This window comes from Oncorhynchus kisutch, unplaced genomic scaffold (assembly GCF_002021735.2).
Source record: "Oncorhynchus kisutch isolate 150728-3 unplaced genomic scaffold, Okis_V2 Okis09a-Okis19a_hom, whole genome shotgun sequence".
NCBI lineage: Eukaryota > Metazoa > Chordata > Actinopteri > Salmoniformes > Salmonidae > Oncorhynchus > Oncorhynchus kisutch.
In genome coordinates, this window is record NW_022261985.1 from 9,230,412 (window position 1) to 9,252,310 (window position 21,899).

Genomic DNA, 21,899 nt, shown 5'->3' on the forward strand with positions numbered 1-21,899 from the left:
GGATCCATACTTTTACACAGCAGATTGAGGATCCATACTTTTACACAGCAGATTGAGGATCCATACTTTTACACAGCAGATTGAGGATCCATACTTTTACACAGCAGATTGAGGATCCATACTTTTACACAGCAGATTGAGGATCCATACTTTTACACAGCAGATTGAGGATCCATACTTTTACACAGCAGATTGAGGATCCATACTTTTACACAGCAGATTGAGGATCCATACTTTTACACAGCAGATTGAGGATCCATACTTTTACACAGCAGATTGAGGATCCAGACTTTTACACAGCAGATTGAGGATCCAGACTTTTACACAGCAGATTGAGGATCCATACTTTTACACAGCAGATTGAGGATCCATACTTTTACACAGCAGATTGAGGATCCATACTTTTACACAGCAGATTGAGGATCCATACTTTTACACAGCAGATTGAGGATCCATACTTTTACACAGCAGATTGAGGATCCAGACTTTTACACAGCAGATTGAGGATCCAGACTTTTACACAGCAGATTGAGGATCCATACTTTTACACAGCAGATTGAGGATCCATACTTTTACACAGCAGATTGAGGATCCATACTTTTACACAGCAGATTGAGGATCCATACTTTTACACAGCAGATTGAGGATCCAGACTTTTACACAGCAGATTGAGGATCCATACTTTTACACAGCAGATTGAGGATCCATACTTTTACACAGCAGATTGAGGATCCATACTTTTACACAGCAGATTGAGGATCCATACTTTTACACAGCAGATTGAGGATCCAGACTTTTACACAGCAGATTGAGGATCCAGACTTTTACACAGCAGATTGAGGATCCATACTTTTACACAGCAGATTGAGGATCCAGACTTTTACACAGCAGATTGAGGATCCAGACTTTTACACAGCAGATTGAGGATCCATACTTTTACACAGCAGATTGAGGATCCATACTTTTACACAGCAGATTGAGGATCCATACTTTGACACAGCAGATTGAGGATCCATACTTTTACACAGCAGATTGAGGATCCATACTTTTACACAGCAGATTGAGGATCCATACTTTTACACAGCAGATTGAGGATCCAGACTTTTACACAGCAGATTGAGGATCCATACTTTTACACAGCAGATTGAGGATCCATACTTTTACACAGCAGATTGAGGATCCATACTTTTACACAGCAGATTGAGGATCCAGACTTTTACACAGCAGATTGAGGATCCAGACTTTTACACAGCAGATTGAGGATCCAGACTTTTACACAGCAGATTGAGGATCCATACTTTTACACAGCAGATTGAGGATCCAGACTTTTACACAGCAGATTGAGGATCCAGACTTTTACACAGCAGATTGAGGATCCAGACTTTTACACAGCAGATTGAGGATACATACTTTTACACAGCAGATTGAGGATACATACTTTTACACAGCAGATTGAGGATCCATACTTTTACACAGCAGATTGAGGATCCAGACTTTTACACAGCAGATTGAGGATCCATACTTTTACACAGCAGATTGAGGATCCATACTTTTACACAGCAGATTGAGGATCCATACTTTTACACAGCAGATTGAGGATCCATACTTTTACACAGCAGATTGAGGATCCATACTTTTACACAGCAGATTGAGGATCCATACTTTTACACAGCAGATTGAGGATCCATACTTTTACACAGCAGATTGAGGATCCATACTTTTACACAGCAGATTGAGGATCCAGACTTTTACACAGCAGATTGAGGATCCAGACTTTTACACAGCAGATTGAGGATCCATACTTTTACACAGCAGATTGAGGATCCATACTTTTACACAGCAGATTGAGGATCCAGACTTTTACACAGCAGATTGAGGATCCATACTTTTACACAGCAGATTGAGGATCCATACTTTTACACAGCAGATTGAGGATCCATACTTTTACACAGCAGATTGAGGATCCATACTTTTACACAGCAGATTGAGGATCCAGACTTTTACACAGCAGATTGAGGATCCATACTTTTACACAGCAGATTGAGGATCCAGACTTTTACACAGCAGATTGAGGATCCAGACTTTTACACAGCAGATTGAGGATCCATACTTTTACACAGCAGATTGAGGATCCAGACTTTTACACAGCAGATTGAGGATCCAGACTTTTACACAGCAGATTGAGGATCCATACTTTTACACAGCAGATTGAGGATCCATACTTTTACACAGCAGATTGAGGATCCATACTTTTACACAGCAGATTGAGGATCCATACTTTTACACAGCAGATTGAGGATCCAGACTTTTACACAGCAGATTGAGGATCCATACTTTTACACAGCAGATTGAGGATCCATACTTTTACACAGCAGATTGAGGATCCAGACTTTTACACAGCAGATTGAGGATCCAGACTTTTACACAGCAGATTGAGGATCCATACTTTTACACAGCAGATTGAGGATCCATACTTTTACACAGCAGATTGAGGATCCATACTTTTACACAGCAGATTGAGGATCCATACTTTTACACAGCAGATTGAGGATCCATACTTTTACACAGCAGATTGAGGATCCATACTTTTACACAGCAGATTGAGGATCCAGACTTTTACACAGCAGATTGAGGATCCATACTTTTACACAGCAGATTGAGGATCCATACTTTTACACAGCAGATTGAGGATCCATACTTTTACACAGCAGATTGAGGATCCATACTTTTACACAGCAGATTGAGGATCCAGACTTTTACACAGCAGATTGAGGATCCATACTTTTACACAGCAGATTGAGGATCCAGACTTTTACACAGCAGATTGAGGATCCAGACTTTTACACAGCAGATTGAGGATCCAGACTTTTACACAGCAGATTGAGGATCCATACTTTTACACAGCAGATTGAGGATCCATACTTTTACACAGCAGATTGAGGATCCATACTTTTACACAGCAGATTGAGGATCCATACTTTTACACAGCAGATTGAGGATCCAGACTTTTACACAGCAGATTGAGGATCCATACTTTTACACAGCAGATTGAGGATCCATACTTTTACACAGCAGATTGAGGATCCATACTTTTACACAGCAGATTGAGGATCCAGACTTTTACACAGCAGATTGAGGATCCATACTTTTACACAGCAGATTGAGGATCCATACTTTTACACAGCAGATTGAGGATCCATACTTTTACACAGCAGATTGAGGATCCAGACTTTTACACAGCAGATTGAGGATCCATACTTTTACACAGCAGATTGAGGATCCAGACTTTTACACAGCAGATTGAGGATCCAGACTTTTACACAGCAGATTGAGGATCCATACTTTTACACAGCAGATTGAGGATCCAGACTTTTACACAGCAGATTGAGGATCCAGACTTTACACAGCAGATTGAGGATCCATACTTTTACACAGCAGATTGAGGATCCATACTTTTACACAGCAGATTGAGGATCCATACTTTTACACAGCAGATTGAGGATCCATACTTTTACACAGCAGATTGAGGATCCATACTTTTACACAGCAGATTGAGGATCCATACTTTTACACAGCAGATTGAGGATCCATACTTTTACACAGCAGATTGAGGATCCAGACTTTTACACAGCAGATTGAGGATCCATACTTTTACACAGCAGATTGAGGATCCATACTTTTACACAGCAGATTGAGGATCCATACTTTTACACAGCAGATTGAGGATCCAGACTTTTACACAGCAGATTGAGGATCCAGACTTTTACACAGCAGATTGAGGATCCAGACTTTTACACAGCAGATTGAGGATCCAGACTTTTACACAGCAGATTGAGGATCCATACTTTTACACAGCAGATTGAGGATCCATACTTTTACACAGCAGATTGAGGATCCAGACTTTTACACAGCAGATTGAGGATCCATACTTTTACACAGCAGATTGAGGATCCATACTTTTACACAGCAGATTGAGGATCCATACTTTTACACAGCAGATTGAGGATCCATACTTTTACACAGCAGATTGAGGATCCAGACTTTTACACAGCAGATTGAGGATCCATACTTTTACACAGCAGATTGAGGATCCAGACTTTTACACAGCAGATTGAGGATCCAGACTTTTACCATCTGTCTATCTGTAAAACACTAAAGAAAGGTAGTAAAATGCTTCTTTAAAAAAAAAGAAAATGTCATCTAGAATAAATTAAACTGTAAAAAGATGTCTGAGTGTTGGGGTGTACCCATGGAAAAATGTACATTTTAAAAACTAGAAAATGGTACCATCTGCTTTACTTAATAAAAGGCTTTTGAAATGATTCATATGTTTTACTTTTGGTACGTAAGAATATTTAGAACCAAACACATTTAGACTTTTACTCAAGTAGTATTTTACTGGGTGACTTTCACTTTTACTCAAGTAGTATTTTACTGGGTGACTTTCACTTCTACTTAAGTAGTATTTTACTGGGTGACTTTCACTTCTACTCAAGTAGTATTTTACTGGGTGACTTTCACCTCTACTTGAGTAACTTTCTATTAAGTACTTATTCCACCACTGAATATATCTAAGGATAATCACACCATATCTAAAGATAACCACACCATATCTAAGAATAACCACACCATATCTAAAGATAACCACACCATATCTAAAGATAACCACACCATATCTAAAGATAACCACACCATATCTAAAGATAACCACACCATATCAGGTGAATATATCTAAAGATAACCACACCATATCAGGTAAATATATCTAAGAATAACCACACCATATCTAAAGATAACCACACCATATCAGGCAAATATATCTAAGAATAACCACACCATATCTAAAGATAACCACACCATATCTAAAGATAACCACACCATATCTAAAGATAACCACACCATATCAGGCAAATATATCTAAGAATAACCACACCATATCTAAAGATAACCACACCATATCAGGCAAATATATCTAAGAATAACCACACCATATCTAAAGATAACCACACCATATCTAAAGATAACCACACCATATCAGGTGAATATATCTAAAGATAACCACACCATATCAGGTAAATATATCTAAGAATAACCACACCATACCTAAAGATAACCACACCATATCTAAAGATAACCACACCATATCTAAAGATAACCACACCATATCAGGTGAATATATCTAAAGATAACCACACCATATCAGGTAAATATATCTAAGGATAACCACACCATATCAGGTAAATATATCTAAGAATAACCACACCATATCTAAAGATAACCACACCATATCTAAAGATAACCACACCATATCAGGTGAATATATCTAAGAATAACCACACCATATCTAAAGATAACCACACCATATCTAAAGATAGCCACACCTTATCTAGAGATAACCACACCATATCTAAAGATAACCACACCATATCAGGTGAATATATCTAAAGATAACCACACCATATCGGGTAAATATATCTAAGAATAACCACACCATATCTAAAGATAACCACACCATATCAGGTAAATATATCTAAAAGGTAACCACACCATATCTAAAGATAACCACACCACATCTAAAGATAACCACACCATATCAGGTGAATATATCTAAAGATAACCACACCATATCTGAGGATAACCACACCATATATAAGGATAACTACACCATATCAGGTAAATATATCTAAAAATAACCACACCATATCTAAAGATAACCACACCATATCTAAAGATAACCACACCATATCTAAAGATAACCACACCATATCGGATAAATATATCTAAAGATAACCACACCATATCAGGTAAATATATCTAAGGATAACCACACCATATCAGGTAAATATATCTAAGAATAACCACACCATATCTAAAGATAACCACACCATATCAGGTGAATATATCTAAAGATAACCACACCATATCAGGTAAATATATCTTAAGATAACCACACCATACCAGGTGAATATAGCTAAAGATAACCACACCATATCAGGTAAATATATCTAAACATAACCACACCATATCTAAAGATAACCACACCATATCTAAAGATAACCACACCATATCTAAAGATAACCACACCATATCTAGAGATAACCACACCATATCTAAAGATAACCACACCATGTCAGGTGAATATATCTAAAGATAACCACACCATACCGAAAGTTAACCACACCATACCTAAAGATAACCACACCATATCAGGTAAATATATCTAAAGATAACCACACCATACCTAAAGTTAACCACACCATACCTAAAGATAACCACACCATATCTAAGGATAACCACACCATATCTAAAGATAACCACACCATATCAGGTGAATATATCTAAAGATAACCACACCATATCAGGTAAATATATCTAAAGATAACCACACCATATCTAAAGATAACTACACCATATCTAAAGATAACCACACCATATCTAAGGATAACCACACCATACCTAAGGATAACCACACCATATCTAAAGATAACCACACCATATCTAAAGATAACCACACCATACCTAAGAATAACCACACCATATCTAAAGATAACCACACCATATCTAAAGATAGCCACACTATAAATGGGAATGGGTTCTAAGTATTTTTTGCCAGATCCTAAATGGTATGTCAAATTGTATGTTCCTTTTGATGGCATAGAATGCCCTTATTAAAATCAAAATGAAATTCAATGAAATTGTATTTGTCATATGCACCAAATACAACCTTACAGTGAAATGCTGAATACTACAGGTGTAGTAGACCTTACAGTGAAATGCTGAATACAACAGGTGTAGTAGACCTTACAGTGAAATGCTGAATACAACAGGTGTAGTAGACCTTACAGTGAAATGCTGAATACAACAGGTGTAGTAGACCTTACAGGGAAATGCTGAATACAACAGGTGTAGTAGACCTTACAGTGAAATGCTGAATACAACAGGTGTAGTAGACCTTACAGTGAAATGCTGAATACAACAGGTGTAGTAGACCTTACAGTGAAATGCTGAATACTACAGGTGTAGTAGACCTTACAGTGAAATGCTGAATACAACAGGTGTAGTAGACCTCACAGTGAAATTCTGAATTCAACAGGTGTAGTAGACCTTACAGTGAAATGCTGAATACAACAGGTGTAGTAGACCTCACAGTGAAATGCTGAATACAACAGGTGTAGTAGACCTTACAGTGAAATGCTGAATACAACAGGTGTAGCAGACCTTACAGTGAAATGCTGAATACAACAGGTGTAGTAGACCTTACAGTGAAATGCTGAATACAACAGGTGTAGTAGACCTCACAGTGAAATGCTGAATACAACAGGTGTAGTAGACCTCACAGTGAAATGCTGAATACAACAGGTGTAGTAGACCTTACAGTGAAATGCTGAATACAACAGGTGTAGTAGACCTCACAGTGAAATGCTGAATACAACAGGTGTAGTAGACCTTACAGTGAAATGCTTACCTACAAGCCCTTAACCAACAACGCGGTTTTAAGAAAATAAATAAGTGTTGAGAAAGTATTTAGTAAATAAACTGAAGTAAATAATAAATAAATAAAAATACAAAAAAATAAGAAAATAGAAACATAACAAATGATTAAAGAGCAACAATAAAATAACAGTAACAAGGCTATACACAGGGGGTACCGGTACTGAGTCAATGTGGAGGCTATACACAGGGGGTACCGGTACTGAGTCAATGTGGAGACTATACACAGGGGGTACCGGTACAGAGTCAATGTGGAGGCTATACACAGGGGGTACCGGTACAGAGTCAATGTGGAGGCTATATACAGGGGGTACCGGTACAGAGTCAATGTGGAGGCTATACACAGGGGGTACCGGTACTGAGTCAATGTGGAGGCTATACACAGGGGGTACCGGTACTGAGTCAATGTGGAGGCTATACACAGGGGGTACCGGTACAGAGTCAATGTGGAGACTATACACAGGGGGTACCGGTACTGAGTCAATGTGGAGGCTATATACAGGGGGTACCGGTACAGAGTCAATGTGGAGGCTATATACAGGGGGTACTGGTACAGAGTCAATGTGGAGGCTATATACAGGGGGTACAGGAACAGAGTCAATGTGGAGGCTATATACAGGGGGTACCGGTACAGAGTCAATGTGGAGGCTATATACAGGGGGTACCGGTACAGAGTCAATGTGGAGGCTATATACATGGGTACCGGTACAGAGTCAATGTGGAGGCTATATACAGGGGTACCGGTACAGAGTCAATGTGGAGGCTATACACAGGGGGTACCGGTACAGAGTCAATGTGGAGGCTATACACAGGGGGTACCGGTACAGAGTCAATGTGGAGGCTATACACAGGGGGTACCGGTACAGAGTCAATGTGGAGGCTATACACAGGGGGTACCGGTACAGAGTCAATGTGGAGGCTATACACAGGGGGTACCGGTACAGAGTCAATGTGGAGGCTATACACAGGGGGTACCGGTACAGAGTCAATGTGGAGGCTATACACAGGGGGTACCGGTACAGAGTCAATGTGGAGGCTATATACAGGGGGTACCAGTACAGAGTCAATGTGGAGGCTATACACAGGGGGTACTGGTACAGAGTCAATGTGGAGGCTATACACAGGGGGTACCGGTACAGAGTCAATGTGGAGGCTATACACAGGGGGTACCGGTACAGAGTCAATGTGGAGGCTATACACAGGGGGTACTGGTACAGAGTCAATGTGGAGGCTATATACAGGGGGTACCGGTACAGAGTCAGTGTGGAGGCTATACACAGGGGGTACCAGTACAGAGTCAGTGTGGAGGCTATACACAGGGGGTACCAGTACAGAGTCAGTGTGGAGGCTATACACAGGGGGTACCAGTACAGAGTCAGTGTGGAGGCTATACACAGGGGGTACCAGTACAGAGTCAATGTGGAGGCTATATACAGGGGGTACCGGTACAGAGTCAATGTGGAGGCTATACACAGGGGGTACCAGTACAGAGTCAGTGTGGAGGCTATACACAGGGGGTACCAGTACAGAGTCAATGTGGAGGCTATATACAGGGGGTACCGGTACAGAGTCAATGTGGAGGCTATACACAGGGGGTACCAGTACAGAGTCAATGTGGAGGCTATATACAGGGGGTACTGGTACAGAGTCAATGTGGAGGCTATATACAGGGGGTACCAGTACAGAGTCAATGTGGAGGCTATATACAGGGGGTACCGGTACAGAGTCAATGTGGAGGCTATATACAGGGGGTACCAGTACAGAGTCAATGTGGAGGCTATATACAGGGGGTACCGGTACAGAGTCAATGTGGAGGCTATATACAGGGGGTACCAGTACAGAGTCAATGTGGAGGCTATATACAGGGGGTACTGGTACAGAGTCAATGTGGAGGCTATACACAGGGGGTACCAGTACAGAGTCAATGTGGAGGCTATACACAGGGGGTACCGGTACTGAGTCAATGTGTGGGGCACTGGTTAGTGAAGGTAATTGAGGTAATATGTACATGTAGGTAGAGGTAAAGTGGCTATGCATAGATAATAAACAGAGAGTAGTAGCAGCATTAAAATGGGGTTGGGGTCAATGCAACAGTCTTGGTAACCCTTTAATGAACTGTTCAGGAGTCTTATTGCTTGGGGATAGAAGCTGTTAAGGAGCCTTTTGGACCGAGACTAGGCGCTCCGGTACCGCTTGCCGTGCAGTAGCAGAGAGAACAGTCTATGACTTGGGAGTCTTTGGCATCTCCTCATTCACTGAATCTTCTTCCAGACAGGACAATGCCAATGAAGAGACCAAACAAGATATACACAAAGCAAACATTTAACGTCACAACTATTAGCTAGCTATATTTGAATCATAAAACGAATGTCCTAAAACGAATGTTACACAAGGTTGATGTCAATTCTTCATGGGTAGCTTGCTAGTTAACAGTAGTAGCTAGCCAGTTAGCCCTATTGACTTACTGTGGGTTTGTGATGTAAGTGGGTATTGTAGGCAAGTAAACATGCCAAAATTAACGCGGAATATATTTATTAACGTATCAAGATCATTTTCTGGGTAGGCAACATTTCATTCCGAAGTCAGAGTGTATCTCAAATAATGGCCGGGAGTTAATTCTGCATAGTTACAGGGTTAATTCTGCATAGTTACAGGGTTAATTCTGCATGGTTACAGGGTTAATTCTGCTTGGTTACAGGGTTAATTCTGCTTGGTTACAGTGTTAATTCTGCATGGTTACAGGGTTAATTCTGCTTGGTTACAGGGTTAATTCTGCTTGGTTACAGGGTTAATTCTGCTTGGTTACAGGGTTAATTCTGCTTGGTTACAGGGTTAATTCTGCTTGGTTACAGGGTTAATTCTGCTTGGTTACAGGGTTAATTCTGCTTGGTTACAGGGTTAATTCTGCTTGGTTACAGGGTTAATTCTGCATGGTTACAGGGTTAATTCTGCTTGGTTACAGGGTTAATTCTGCTTGGTTACAGGGTTAATTCTGCATGGTTACAGGGTTAATTCTGCATGATTACAGGGTTAATTCTGCATGGTTACAGGGTTAATTCTACATGGTTACAGGGTTAATTCTGCATGGTTACAGGGTTAATTCTGCATGATTACAGGGTTAATTCTGCATGGTTACAGGGTTAATTCTACATGGTTACAGGGTTAATTCTGCTTGGTTACAGGGTTAATTCTGCATGGTTACAGGGTTAATTCTGCATGGTTACAGGTTTAATTCTGCTTGGTTACAGGGTTAATTCTGCTTGGTTACAGGGTTAATTCTACTTGGTTACAGGGTTAATTCTGCATGGTTACAGGGTTAATTCTACATGGTTACAGGGTTAATTCTGCATGGTTACAGGGTTAATTCTACATGGTTACAGGGTTAATTCTGCATGGTTACAGGTTTAATTCTGCATGATTACAGGGTTAATTCTGCATGGTTACAGGGTTAATTCTACATGGTTACAGGGTTAATTCTGCATGGTTACAGGGTTACAACAAAACATCTCAAAGGTTAACAGTTATTAGGTATTAATTCTGAGTGGTTAAGGTTAGGGCTATGGTTTGGAGAAGGCTTAAAACTAAATAATTAAAAAATGACACGCTATTACCATCAAGTGTCATCAAGTCTGCTCAGGGCTTGCTAGGGCATTGTGAACTGTAGTGGTGCGGTGAGCTGCGTGCTCCGGCTGTGAGCATGAAGAGTTCCTACCCAGTGCTGGGAAATCTTGTTTCTGTGTGAGGAACGCATATATGGACGTTCTCAGAACCTTTTCAAACGTCTGAAATCAAAGTCTGTTTCTAGTGATCAGGCTGCACACACACACACACACACACACACACACACACACACACACACACACACACACACACACACACACACACACACACACACACACACACACACACACACACACACACACGCACACGCACACACACACACACACACACACACGTGCACGCACACACACGCACACACACATACACACACACACACGCGCGCGCACACGTGCACACACACACACACGCGCGCGCGCGTACACGCACACACACGCACATGCACGCACACACACACGCACACACACACGCACACGCACACACACACACACACATGTACAAACACATGCACACCTTTCCTCAAACTGTTACATTGCAACAAAAGGTTCCTCTGTCAATAAGCCCCCCTGTAGGATAACAACACACCTCTAGTCTCAGAGTTGAACATCCTGTCAATAAGCCCCCCTGTAGGATAACAACACACCTCTAGTCTCAGAGTTGAACATCTCTCTCAACCGCTTCTTCTCCTAAAATTGACACAAAGTTGAGACTTGGCTGATGCCACCCACACAATACAGCCTTTCCCGACACTGAAGTAGAGTTTGGTATCAGCCAGACTATATCTGTATGCCTGGAGGTGTAGCTTTTAACTGAGATTGCCTCGTAGAGTTGCATCATTCCTCGTCGCGTCCTGATAAAACCTTCTTATCTCATATTACTTGAAGAAGGTGTTTCATGGCACTATGGATATATAGCTGATTCACTCCGCTAGCCTGATAATACACTGTGAGGAGCAGTAGTACAATGCATTCATTCAATTCAATTCAATTCAATTCAATTCAAGAGCTTTATTGACATGGGAAACATGTGTTAACATTGCCAAAGCAAGTGAGGTAGATAATATATAAAGTGAAATAAACAATAAAAATTTACAGTAAACATCACACATACAGAAGTTTCAAAACAGTAAAGACATTACAAATGTCATATTATATATATATATATACAGTGTTGTAACAATGTACAAATGGCTAAAGTACAAAAGGGAAAATAAATAAGCATAAATATGGGTTGTATTTACAATGGTGTTTGTTCTTCACTGGTTGCCCTTTTCTCGTGGCAACAGGTCACAGTGTTCTCCAGAAGCATTCACACCGTCCAGCACCCTAATAGACCATGTTGTAAAAACTTAAATGTCAATCATTGACAGTTCTTTCAGACATAATCATTTCTCTCAACTTGTTCTCATTACAGTGCCAACAGACAATGTTCATCCCCCACGTTTGGTTGTGTTACAGCCTGAATTCAAAATGGATTCATAGGTTTTTATTTCCCATTTTCCCACAATATCCCGTAATGACAAAGTGAAAACATCTTTTATAGATTTTTTGTTTGTTTTGTTGTTGCATATTTCTTAAAAATAAAAAACGGCAATACCTCATTTACATAATAGTTTGAAATTCAGGCTGTAACACGACAAGATGTGGGGGAAAGTCGAGGGGTGAGAATACTTTCTGACGCCGCTGTATGTCTCAGAACTTTCTCAGTAGCCTAGTCAGCTTGAGATTTGTGGTGAAATGTTTAAGTCATTGCATGTGGCATTCTGACATTTTTCAGAGCGGCAACAATGGGAATCAGGAGGATGATTAGCAGACTATAGTACATGTGTATCCTAGGAGCGATAACCGCGTGCGTGCGGTAGGCTTTACACGTTCCCCGTCCCGAGATCATTCACGCGCTCAGCTCCGCTTAGCTGCCTGGTTTTGAATGGCGTTGACTGACGTCACGAAACGCGGCACACTGGTGAGGCTGTTTAAAGCTGTGAAGCATTTCAGGATGGATCTCAGAGAATAGGAACAGAGGGACACGCTGTCTGAACTACTCCATGCGCTCCAGACAGAAGGCTTGATACATCGACACATACAGACAGCCGCAGACTGAGAGACTTGGAAGGACTTACTGAAACGGCGGCAAACTCTTATTTTTATTTTTTTCAGCACCTTTGATTGAGTTTTTTCCTCTAAAAAACGGTGGAGATGTTTCATCCCCGTAAAGTTTTAATCATTTTATTACTGGTGGTCGCGGAATGCGGAGCGATATCGCAGATGGGGGCTCAGGTCGGCGACTGCCCGTCCCGCTGTCACTGCGAGGAGGACGGCATGCTTCAACGTGTCGACTGCTCGGATCTCGGGCTCACGGACATTCCAGCCAACCTTAGCGTCTTTACTTCTTATCTGTAAGTCTCATTTTGTCTATTTTGTCCTTCGCGAGCGGTGAGAACGGGGCACCTGTGCACTTGGCACGGCACGGACTTCTAGCCTACTAACTAACCAACTAGGAAAGAGCGCTTGTTTTCGTGCGTCTCTCTCTACTACATTAATGAAGACTAGTCAACTTTGACAGACATGAAGCCAGCCTCGTTTGGTCTCGGCTCGCAGAGAGAGTAACGTGCAAGCTGTTTTCCAAATGTTAACCTTCACGTGGTACTTGTCAGGCAAAGAAACTATGGATAGGATTTAGTTGCATATAGTCTACATTTTATTTGCGTGTTTGGTTTGAATTTACACCAGATGATTTTGTATGCCATTATAGATTTACAAATATTATTGAAAAAAAGCTAGTTAAGTTAGTTAAGCTAGTTAAGTTAAGAACACATTCTTATTTTCAATGACGGCCTAGGAACAGTGGGTTAACTGCCTTGTTCAGGGGCAGAACGACAGATTTTTACCTTGTCAACTCAGGGATTCAATCTAGCAACCTTTCAGTTTCTGGCCCAACACCTGCCTCTAACCACTAGGCTCCCTGCCTCTAACCACTAGGCTACCCTGCCTCTAACCACAAGGCTACCTGCCTCTAACCACTAGGCTACCTGCCTCTAACCACTAGGCTATCTGCCTCTAACACTAGGCTACCTGCCTCTAACCACTAGGCTACCTGTCTCTAACCACTAGGCCACCTGCCTCTAACCACTAGGCTACCTGCCTCTAACCACTAGGCTCCCTGCCTCTAACCACTAGGCTACCTGCCTCTAACCACTAGGCTCCCTGCCTCTAACCACTAGGCTCCCTGCCTCTAACCACTAGGCTACCTGCCTCTAACCACTAGGCTACCTGCCTCTAACCACTAGGCTCCCTGCCTCTAACCACTAGGCTACCTGCCTCTAACCACTAGGCTACCTGCCTCTAACCACTAGGCTCCCTGCCTCTAACCACTAGGCTCCCTGCCTCTAACCACTAGGCTCCCTGCCTCTAACCACTAGGCTCCCTGCCTCTAACCACTAGGCTACCTGCCTCTAACCACTAGGCTCCCTGCCTCTAACCACTAGGCTCCCTGCCTCTAACCACTAGGCTCCCTGCCTCTAACCACTAGGCTCCCTGCCTCTAACCACTAGAATACCTGCCTCTAACCACTAGGCTACCTGCCTCTAACCACTAGGCTACCTGCCTCTAACCACTAGGCTACCTGCCTCTAACCACTAGGCTACCTGCCTCTAACCACTAGGCTACCTTTCCTCTAATCACTAGACTACCTGCCTCTAACCACTAGGCTCCCTGCCTCTAACCACTAGGCTCCCTGCCTCTAACCACTAGGCTCCCTGCCTCTAACCACTAGGCTCCCTGCCTCTAACCACTAAGCTCCCTGCCTCTAACCACTAGGCTCCCTGCCTCTAACCACTAGTCTCCCTGCCTCTAACCACTAGGCTCCCTGTCTCTAACCACTAGGCTCCCTGTCTCTAACCACTAGGCTCCCTGCCTCTAACCACTAGGCTACTATACATAACTTAATCAACAATGTTCTCAGTTGGTTCAATCATGGTGCAACTCCAGAATAGTTTTTTCCAGTTTTACATGGGCCACGTAACCGACTGAGTAAATGCTTCAGTTAAGTTGGATAAAGTTAATGCTGAATTAAAACGTTGTTTTCTTTCTGTTCTAATACTGTTATTACCACAGTAATTAAATGCAGGTGTTATGCACACCTCTGTTTTCTTATGGGGTTGTTTGTGTTGTAGTGTGGAGTTGTTTGTGTTGTTGTATGGAGTTGTTTGTGTTGTTGTATGGAGTTGTTTGTGTTGTAGTGTGGAGTTGTTTGTGTTGTTGTATGGAGTTGTTTGTGTTGTAGTGTGGAGTTGTTTGTGTTTGTGTTGTAGTGTGGAGTTGTTTGTGTTGTAGTGTGGAGTTGTTTGTGTTGTCGTATGGAGTTGTTTGTGTTGTAGTGTGGAGTTGTTTGTGTTTGTGTTGTAGTGTGGAGTTGTTTGTGTTGTAGTGTGGAGTTGTTTGTGTTGTTGTATGGAGTTGTTTGTGTTGTCGTATGGAGTTGTTTGTGTTGTCGTATGGAGTTGTTTGTGTTGTAGTGTGGAGTTGTTTGTGTTGTTGTATGGAGTTGTTTGTGTTGTTTGTGTTGTCGTATGGAGTTGTTTGTGTTGTAGTGTGGAGTTGTTTGTGTTTGTGTTGTAGTGTGGAGTTGTTTGTGTTGTCGTATGGAGTTGTTTGTGTTGTAGTGTGGAGTTGTTTGTGTTGTTGTATGGAGTTGTTTGTGTTGTCATGTGGAGTTGTTTGTGTTGTCGTATGGAGTTGTTTGTGTTGTAGTGTGGAGTTGTTTGTGTTGTCGTATGGAGTTGATTGTGTTGTTTGTGTTGTCGTATGGAGTTGATTGTGTTGTAGTGTGGAGTTGTTTGTGTTGTTTGTGTTGTTTGTGTTGTCGTGTGGAGTTGTTTGTGTTGTCGTATGGAGTTGTTTGTGTTGTAGTGTGGAGTTGTTTGTGTTGTCGTATGGAGTTGTTTGTGTTGTTTGTGTTGTCGTATGGAGTTGTTTGTGTTGTCGTATGGAGTTGTTTGTGTTGTTTGTGTTGTCGTATGGAGTTGTTTGTGTTGTAGTGTGGAGTTGTTTGTGTTGTTGTATGGAGTTGTTTGTGTTGTTTGTGTTGTCGTATGGAGTTGTTTGTGTTGTAGTGTGGAGTTGTTTGTGTTGTCGTATGGAGTTGTTTGTGTTGTCGTATGGAGTTGTTTGTGTTGTTTGTGTTGTTTGTGTTGTCGTATGGAGTTGTTTGTGTTGTAGTGTGGAGTTGTTTGTGTTGTTGTATGGAGTTGTTTGTGTTGTCTTATGGAGTTGTTTGTGTTGTCGTATGGAGTTGTTTGTGTTGTTGTATGGAGTTGTTTGTGTTGTCGTATGGAGTTGTTTGTGTTGTAGTGTGGAGTTGTTTGTGTTGTCGTATGGAGTTGTTTGTGTTGTCGTATGGAGTTGTTTGTGTTGTCGTATGGAGTTGTTTGTGTTGTAGTGTGGAGTTGTTTGTGTTGTTGTATGGAGTTGTTTGTGTTGTTTGTGTTGTCTTATGGAGTTGTTTGTGTTGTCGTATGGAGTTGTTTGTGTTGTCGTATGGAGTTGTTTGTGTTGTCGTATGGAGTTGTTTGTGTTGTCGTATGGAGTTGTTTGTGTTGTCGTATGGAGTTGTTTGTGTTGTCGTATGGAGTTGTTTGTGTTGTCGTATGGAGTTGTTTGTGTTGTCGTATGGAGTTGTTTGTGTTGTCGTATGGAGTTGTTTGTGTTGTTTGTGTTGTCGTGTGGAGTTGTTTGTGTTGTTGTATGGAGTTGTTTGTGTTGTTTGTGTTGTCTTATGGAGTTGTTGTGTTGTCTTATGGAGTTGTTTGTGTTGTCGTATGGAGTTGTTTGTGTTGTCGTATGGAGTTGTTTGTGTTGTCGTATGGAGTTGTTTGTGTTGTCGTATGGAGTTGTTTGTGTTGTCGTATGGAGTTGTTTGTGTTGTCGTATGGAGTTGTTTGTGTTGTCGTATGGAGTTGTTTGTGTTGTTGTATGGAGTTGTTTGTGTTGTTTGTGTTGTCTTATGGAGTTGTTTGTGTTGTCTTATGGAGTTGTTTGTGTTGTCGTATGGAGTTGTTTGTGTTGTCGTATGGAGTTGTTTGTGTTGTCGTATGGAGTTGTTTGTGTTGTCGTATGGAGTTGTTTGTGTTGTCGTATGGAGTTGTTTGTGTTGTCGTATGCATATCTTCAGGTCTTACAATATTATTAGAAAATCTGAGTTTTTATCCCATGTAACAGAAACAGAACATCACATTTAAAAAAATATATATAATTATTATTATCAGCTGATTTCAGAAACACAACCCACATGTCAACCCCATGTTTAGTCTAGTTGCCCTGATTACTTATTAAAAATAGATTTTAAAACCTACATTCCTGGTGGTGCTGGTTCTCTATATTCCCCTGTCATCTATGACAGCAGGACACATAGAGATTTCACAGCTCCCCAGGAATAGCAGGCTCACTGCATGGCATGGAGAGCAACAGTATATCTGGCTGCCAAGCTAGCACACCGTCCTGGCCCGACCAGGACCAGCTCTCAGTATGCATCGCTGGCATCAGACAGACAGACAGACAGACAGACAGGCATATCTTTATGTTTCACACACCTCAGAGGAGGAAAGATGAGAGAGCTGGTTGGTCGCTCTCTTTCTCTCTTTCTTCCTCTCTTTCTCTCTGTCTGTCTGTCTGTGTCTGTCTCTCTCTCTGTCTCTCTGTCTGAGGTGTTGAGAATTCTGTCAATTTTCTCCAGCACTTTGTCTCACGAAGTGGCGGCTGGGCAGCGCAGACAGAAGAGGGCAGTTAGCTGTAGCAGGGCAGAGCAGACAGAAGAGGGCAGTTAGCTGTAGCAGGGCAGAGCAGACAGAAGAGGGCAGTTAGCTGTAGCAGGGCAGGGCAGCGCAGACAGAAGAGGGCAGTTAGCTGTAGCAGGGCAGCGCAGACAGAAGAGGGCAGTTAGCTGTAGCAGGGCAGAGCAGACAGAAGAGGGCAGTTAGCTGTAGCAGAGCAGGCTGAAGAGGGCAGTTAGCTGTAGCAGGGCAGAGCAGGCAGAAGAGGGCAGTTAGCTGTAGCAGGGCAGGCAGAAGAGGGCAGTTAGCTGTAGCAGGGCAGAGCAGGCAGAAGAGGGCAGTTAGCTGTAGCAGGGCAGAGCAGACAGAAGAAGGCAGTTAGCTGTAGCAGACAGAAGAGGGCAGTTAGCTGTAGCAGGGCAGAGCAGACAGAAGAGGGCAGTTAGCTGTAGCAGGGCAGCGCAGACAGAAGAGGGCAGTTAGCTGTAGCAGGGCAGCGCAGACTGAAGAGGGCAGTTAGCTGTAGCAGAGCAGACTGAAGAGGGCAGTTAGCTGTAGCAGGGCAGAGCAGGCAGAAGAGGGCAGTTAGCTGTAGCAGGGCAGAGCAGACAGAAGAGGGCAGTTCGCTGTAGCAGGACAGAGCAGACAGAAGAGGGCAGTTAGCTGTAGCAGGGCAGCGCAGACAGAAGAGGGCAGTTAGCTGTAGCAGGGCAGCGCAGACAGAGGAGGGCAGTTAGCTGTAGCAGGGCAGAGCAGACAGAAGAGGGCAGTTAGCTGTAGCAGGACAGAGCAGACAGAAGAGGGCAGTTAGCTGTAGCAGAGCAGGCTGAAGAGGGCAGTTAGCTGTAGCAGGGCAGAGCAGACAGAAGAGGGCAGTTAGCTGTAGCAGGGCAGAGCAGACAGATGAGGGCAGTTAGCTAGAGCAGGGCAGAGCAGACAGAAGAGGGCAGTTAGCTGTAGCAGGGCAGAGCAGACAGATGAGGGCAGTTAGCTGTTGCAGAGCAGGCAGAAGAGGGCAGTTAGCTGTAGCAGAGCAGACAGAAGAGGGCAGTTAGCTGTAGCAGGGCAGAGCAGGCAGAAGAGGGCAGTTAGCTGTAGCAGGGCAGAGCAGACAGAAGAGGGCAGTTAGCTGTAGCAGGGCAGACTCTTTTAAAGCCTTGTTTGACTTCCTTCTGTCTGAGCTATTCTGATGGTGTTAAGGTCCGTGCTTCATCAGCATTAGATTAAGTATATGTATGTATGTATGACATCTGTTGTTCACTATAAGGAAACATTAAGCCTGACATACAAGGCTGAACAAGGCTGATGTGACAGTCCTTCTATAAGGAAACATTAAGCCTGACATACAAGGCTGAACAAGGCTGATGTGACAGTCCTTCTATAAGGAAACATTAAGCCTGACATACAAGGCTGATGTGACAGTCCTTCTATAAGGAAACATTAAGCCTGACATACAAGGCTGAACAAGGCTGATGTGACAGTCCTTCTATAAGGAAACATTAAGCCTGACATACAAGGCTGAACAAGGCTGATGTGACAGTCCTTCTATAAGGAAACATTAAGCCTGACATACAAGGCTGAACAAGGCTGATGTGACAGTCCTTCTATAGGGAAACATTAAGCCTGTCATACAAGGCTGATGTGACAGTCCTTCTATAGGGAAACATTAAGCCTGTCATACAAGGCTGATGTGACAGTCCTTCTATAGGGAAACATTAAGCCTGTCATACAAGGCTGATGTGACAGTCCTTTACAGCGCAGACTTTTCCATCCATCATCCTTCCTCTCTGCAGACTGAACCATGTAAACATTACACAGCTGGTAAATAGCCCTGAAGAGACACACACACATTACACACACACACACATTACACACACACACACACACACACACACACACACACACACACACACACACACACACACACACACACATATTAAATAGAGTTAGATATAGTACCTGAGCGTTGCTCGTAAAGCATCTGAGAAGTGTTTTAAACAGTCACCTTTTTGTTTGGGGGAGATCATTTCAAATCAACACCTCATGGTGGGTACCTGGAGGAGTAACAAGTGGGAGGGGCATGGGGGTTTGTGGTGGTGGGGAGGGCATGGGGGTTTGTGGTGATGGTGGTGGTGTGGGGGGGGGGGGGGAGGTAACCGCTGTAAAATTATATTTGATTTTTTAAATAGCAGAGGGGGAAAAAATGTGCAAGTCATAACGTATAGGGCCCATAAAGAGACTGGGGAAGGTGGAAGATGAAACACATAGTCTGGTTTAAGCATCACATGGAAGCTTGTGATTTAAAAATAATAATAATTCACCCCCTTGAAGATTTTAAGCTTTTCTCTCTCTTTCTCCTTCCAAATGAAGGGTCGAACCTCCGTCACAGATAGACGACATCGTTTCTTCACCTGGGGAATTTGTTTTCTTTCTCCCTGCAATCGGCGTGTGTTTGTGTGGCAAAGCCATGTGAACTTACGGGTTTATGCAGCTTTCAAACAGTTTACCACCACTGTTTCAATGCAATAAACGCAACGAGAACAACCTGGTTAGATATATTTCTCTCTCTCTGTCTTTCTCTCTGTCTTTCTCTGTCTCTGTCTCTCTGTCTTTCTCTGTCCTTTCTCTGTCTCTCTCTGTCTTTCTCTGTCTCTCTCTGTCTTTTCTCTCTGTCTCTGTCTCTCTCTCTCTGTCTCTCTCTCTCTGTCTCTGTCTCTCTCTCTATCTCTCTGTCTTTCTCTGTCTCTCTCTCTCTCTCTCTCTGTCTCTCTCTCTTCTCTTCTGTCTCTCTCTCTCTGCTCTCTCTCTCTCTCTCTCTCTCTCTCATCTCCCCCTCTCTCTCCACACCATCACTCCTCTTCTCCTCTCGCTCAGTAAATACATTGCGGGAGAGAGAATGGCTGGCCGCGGCCCGGCCACGCAGGAATTTAGGTAATTTAATGGAAAAGAAGAGAGATGGGGGTGTGGTGGAGTTGACTTTGTATTTGTTACAAATTGATCCTGTTCGACATAGATCTCTGGCGCAAAATAGTGGCACTTAATAGTGAATAGGGTGCAATTTGGGACTAACAATGTGTTGTGAGAGGGAGGGTGAAACTCACTAAGCTGCTCTCTAAACGATAGTGGAATCCTGCAGATGCTAAATGTTGCCCTAAGATACACAACACACACGCACACAACGCACACACACCACACACACCACACACACGCACACACGTACACACACACACACACGCACACACGACCCCACACACACACACACACCACACACACACAACACACACACACACACCACACACACCCTGCCTGGGTAGATCCCTTCACTCCCCGTCCTGGTCTAATCGGTCCACTTTCAAGGGAGTAATATCTGCCTGGTCGTTCAGTCATCACACGCCTTCTCTTCCATTAGTTTAGATGAGCCCGATAGGGAACGCAATCAACAGTAGCACGCCCGTGGGGCAAATCCTTCGAATCCTTCACAATCAGGATTTACAGGGACAATACAGGGCCAGTGAATCGCTCATAATCCACTTTCAACATGAAGAGAGAGAGATTAGAAGTCCCAGACTCAAACAATATGGAATATGTTAATTTGTACATGATGCACAGGAACATTTAGAGCAGTGGAGATATGAGAGCTGGTTTTCTACATAACGCCACCGGTGGTCCCTTCTGTCTCACGTAGTTATTAGTACCTGTCCTGTCTAGATGTTTATAGAATCACACCAAACACAGTACATGTCCTGTCTAGATGTTTATAGAATCACACCAAACACAGTACATGTCCTGTCTAGATGTTTATAGAATCACACCAAACACAGTACATGTCCTGTCTAGATGTTATAGAATCACCCAAACACAGTACATGTCCTGTCTAGATGTTTATAGAATCACACCAAACACAGTACATGTCCTGTCTAGATGTTTATAGAATCACACCAAACACAGTACCTGTCCCTGTCTAGATGTTTATAGAATCACACTAACACAGTACCTGTCCTGTCTACATGTTTATAGAATCACA

General features: G+C 42.7%; 1 protein-coding gene across 1 annotated transcript in view; it reads left to right on the forward strand.

Annotated features, from left to right (window-relative positions):
- Nucleotides 1-13,006: 13,006 nt before the first annotated feature.
- LOC109877201 (leucine-rich repeat-containing G-protein coupled receptor 5) overlaps nt 13,007-21,899 on the forward strand; it is a 202,366-nt gene continuing 193,473 nt past the window's right edge. Inside the window, 1 exon segment of the mRNA XM_031815456.1 lies at nt 13,007-13,504. Coding sequence (XP_031671316.1) covers nt 13,305-13,504 — 200 coding nt within the window. The 5' untranslated portion in view covers nt 13,007-13,304.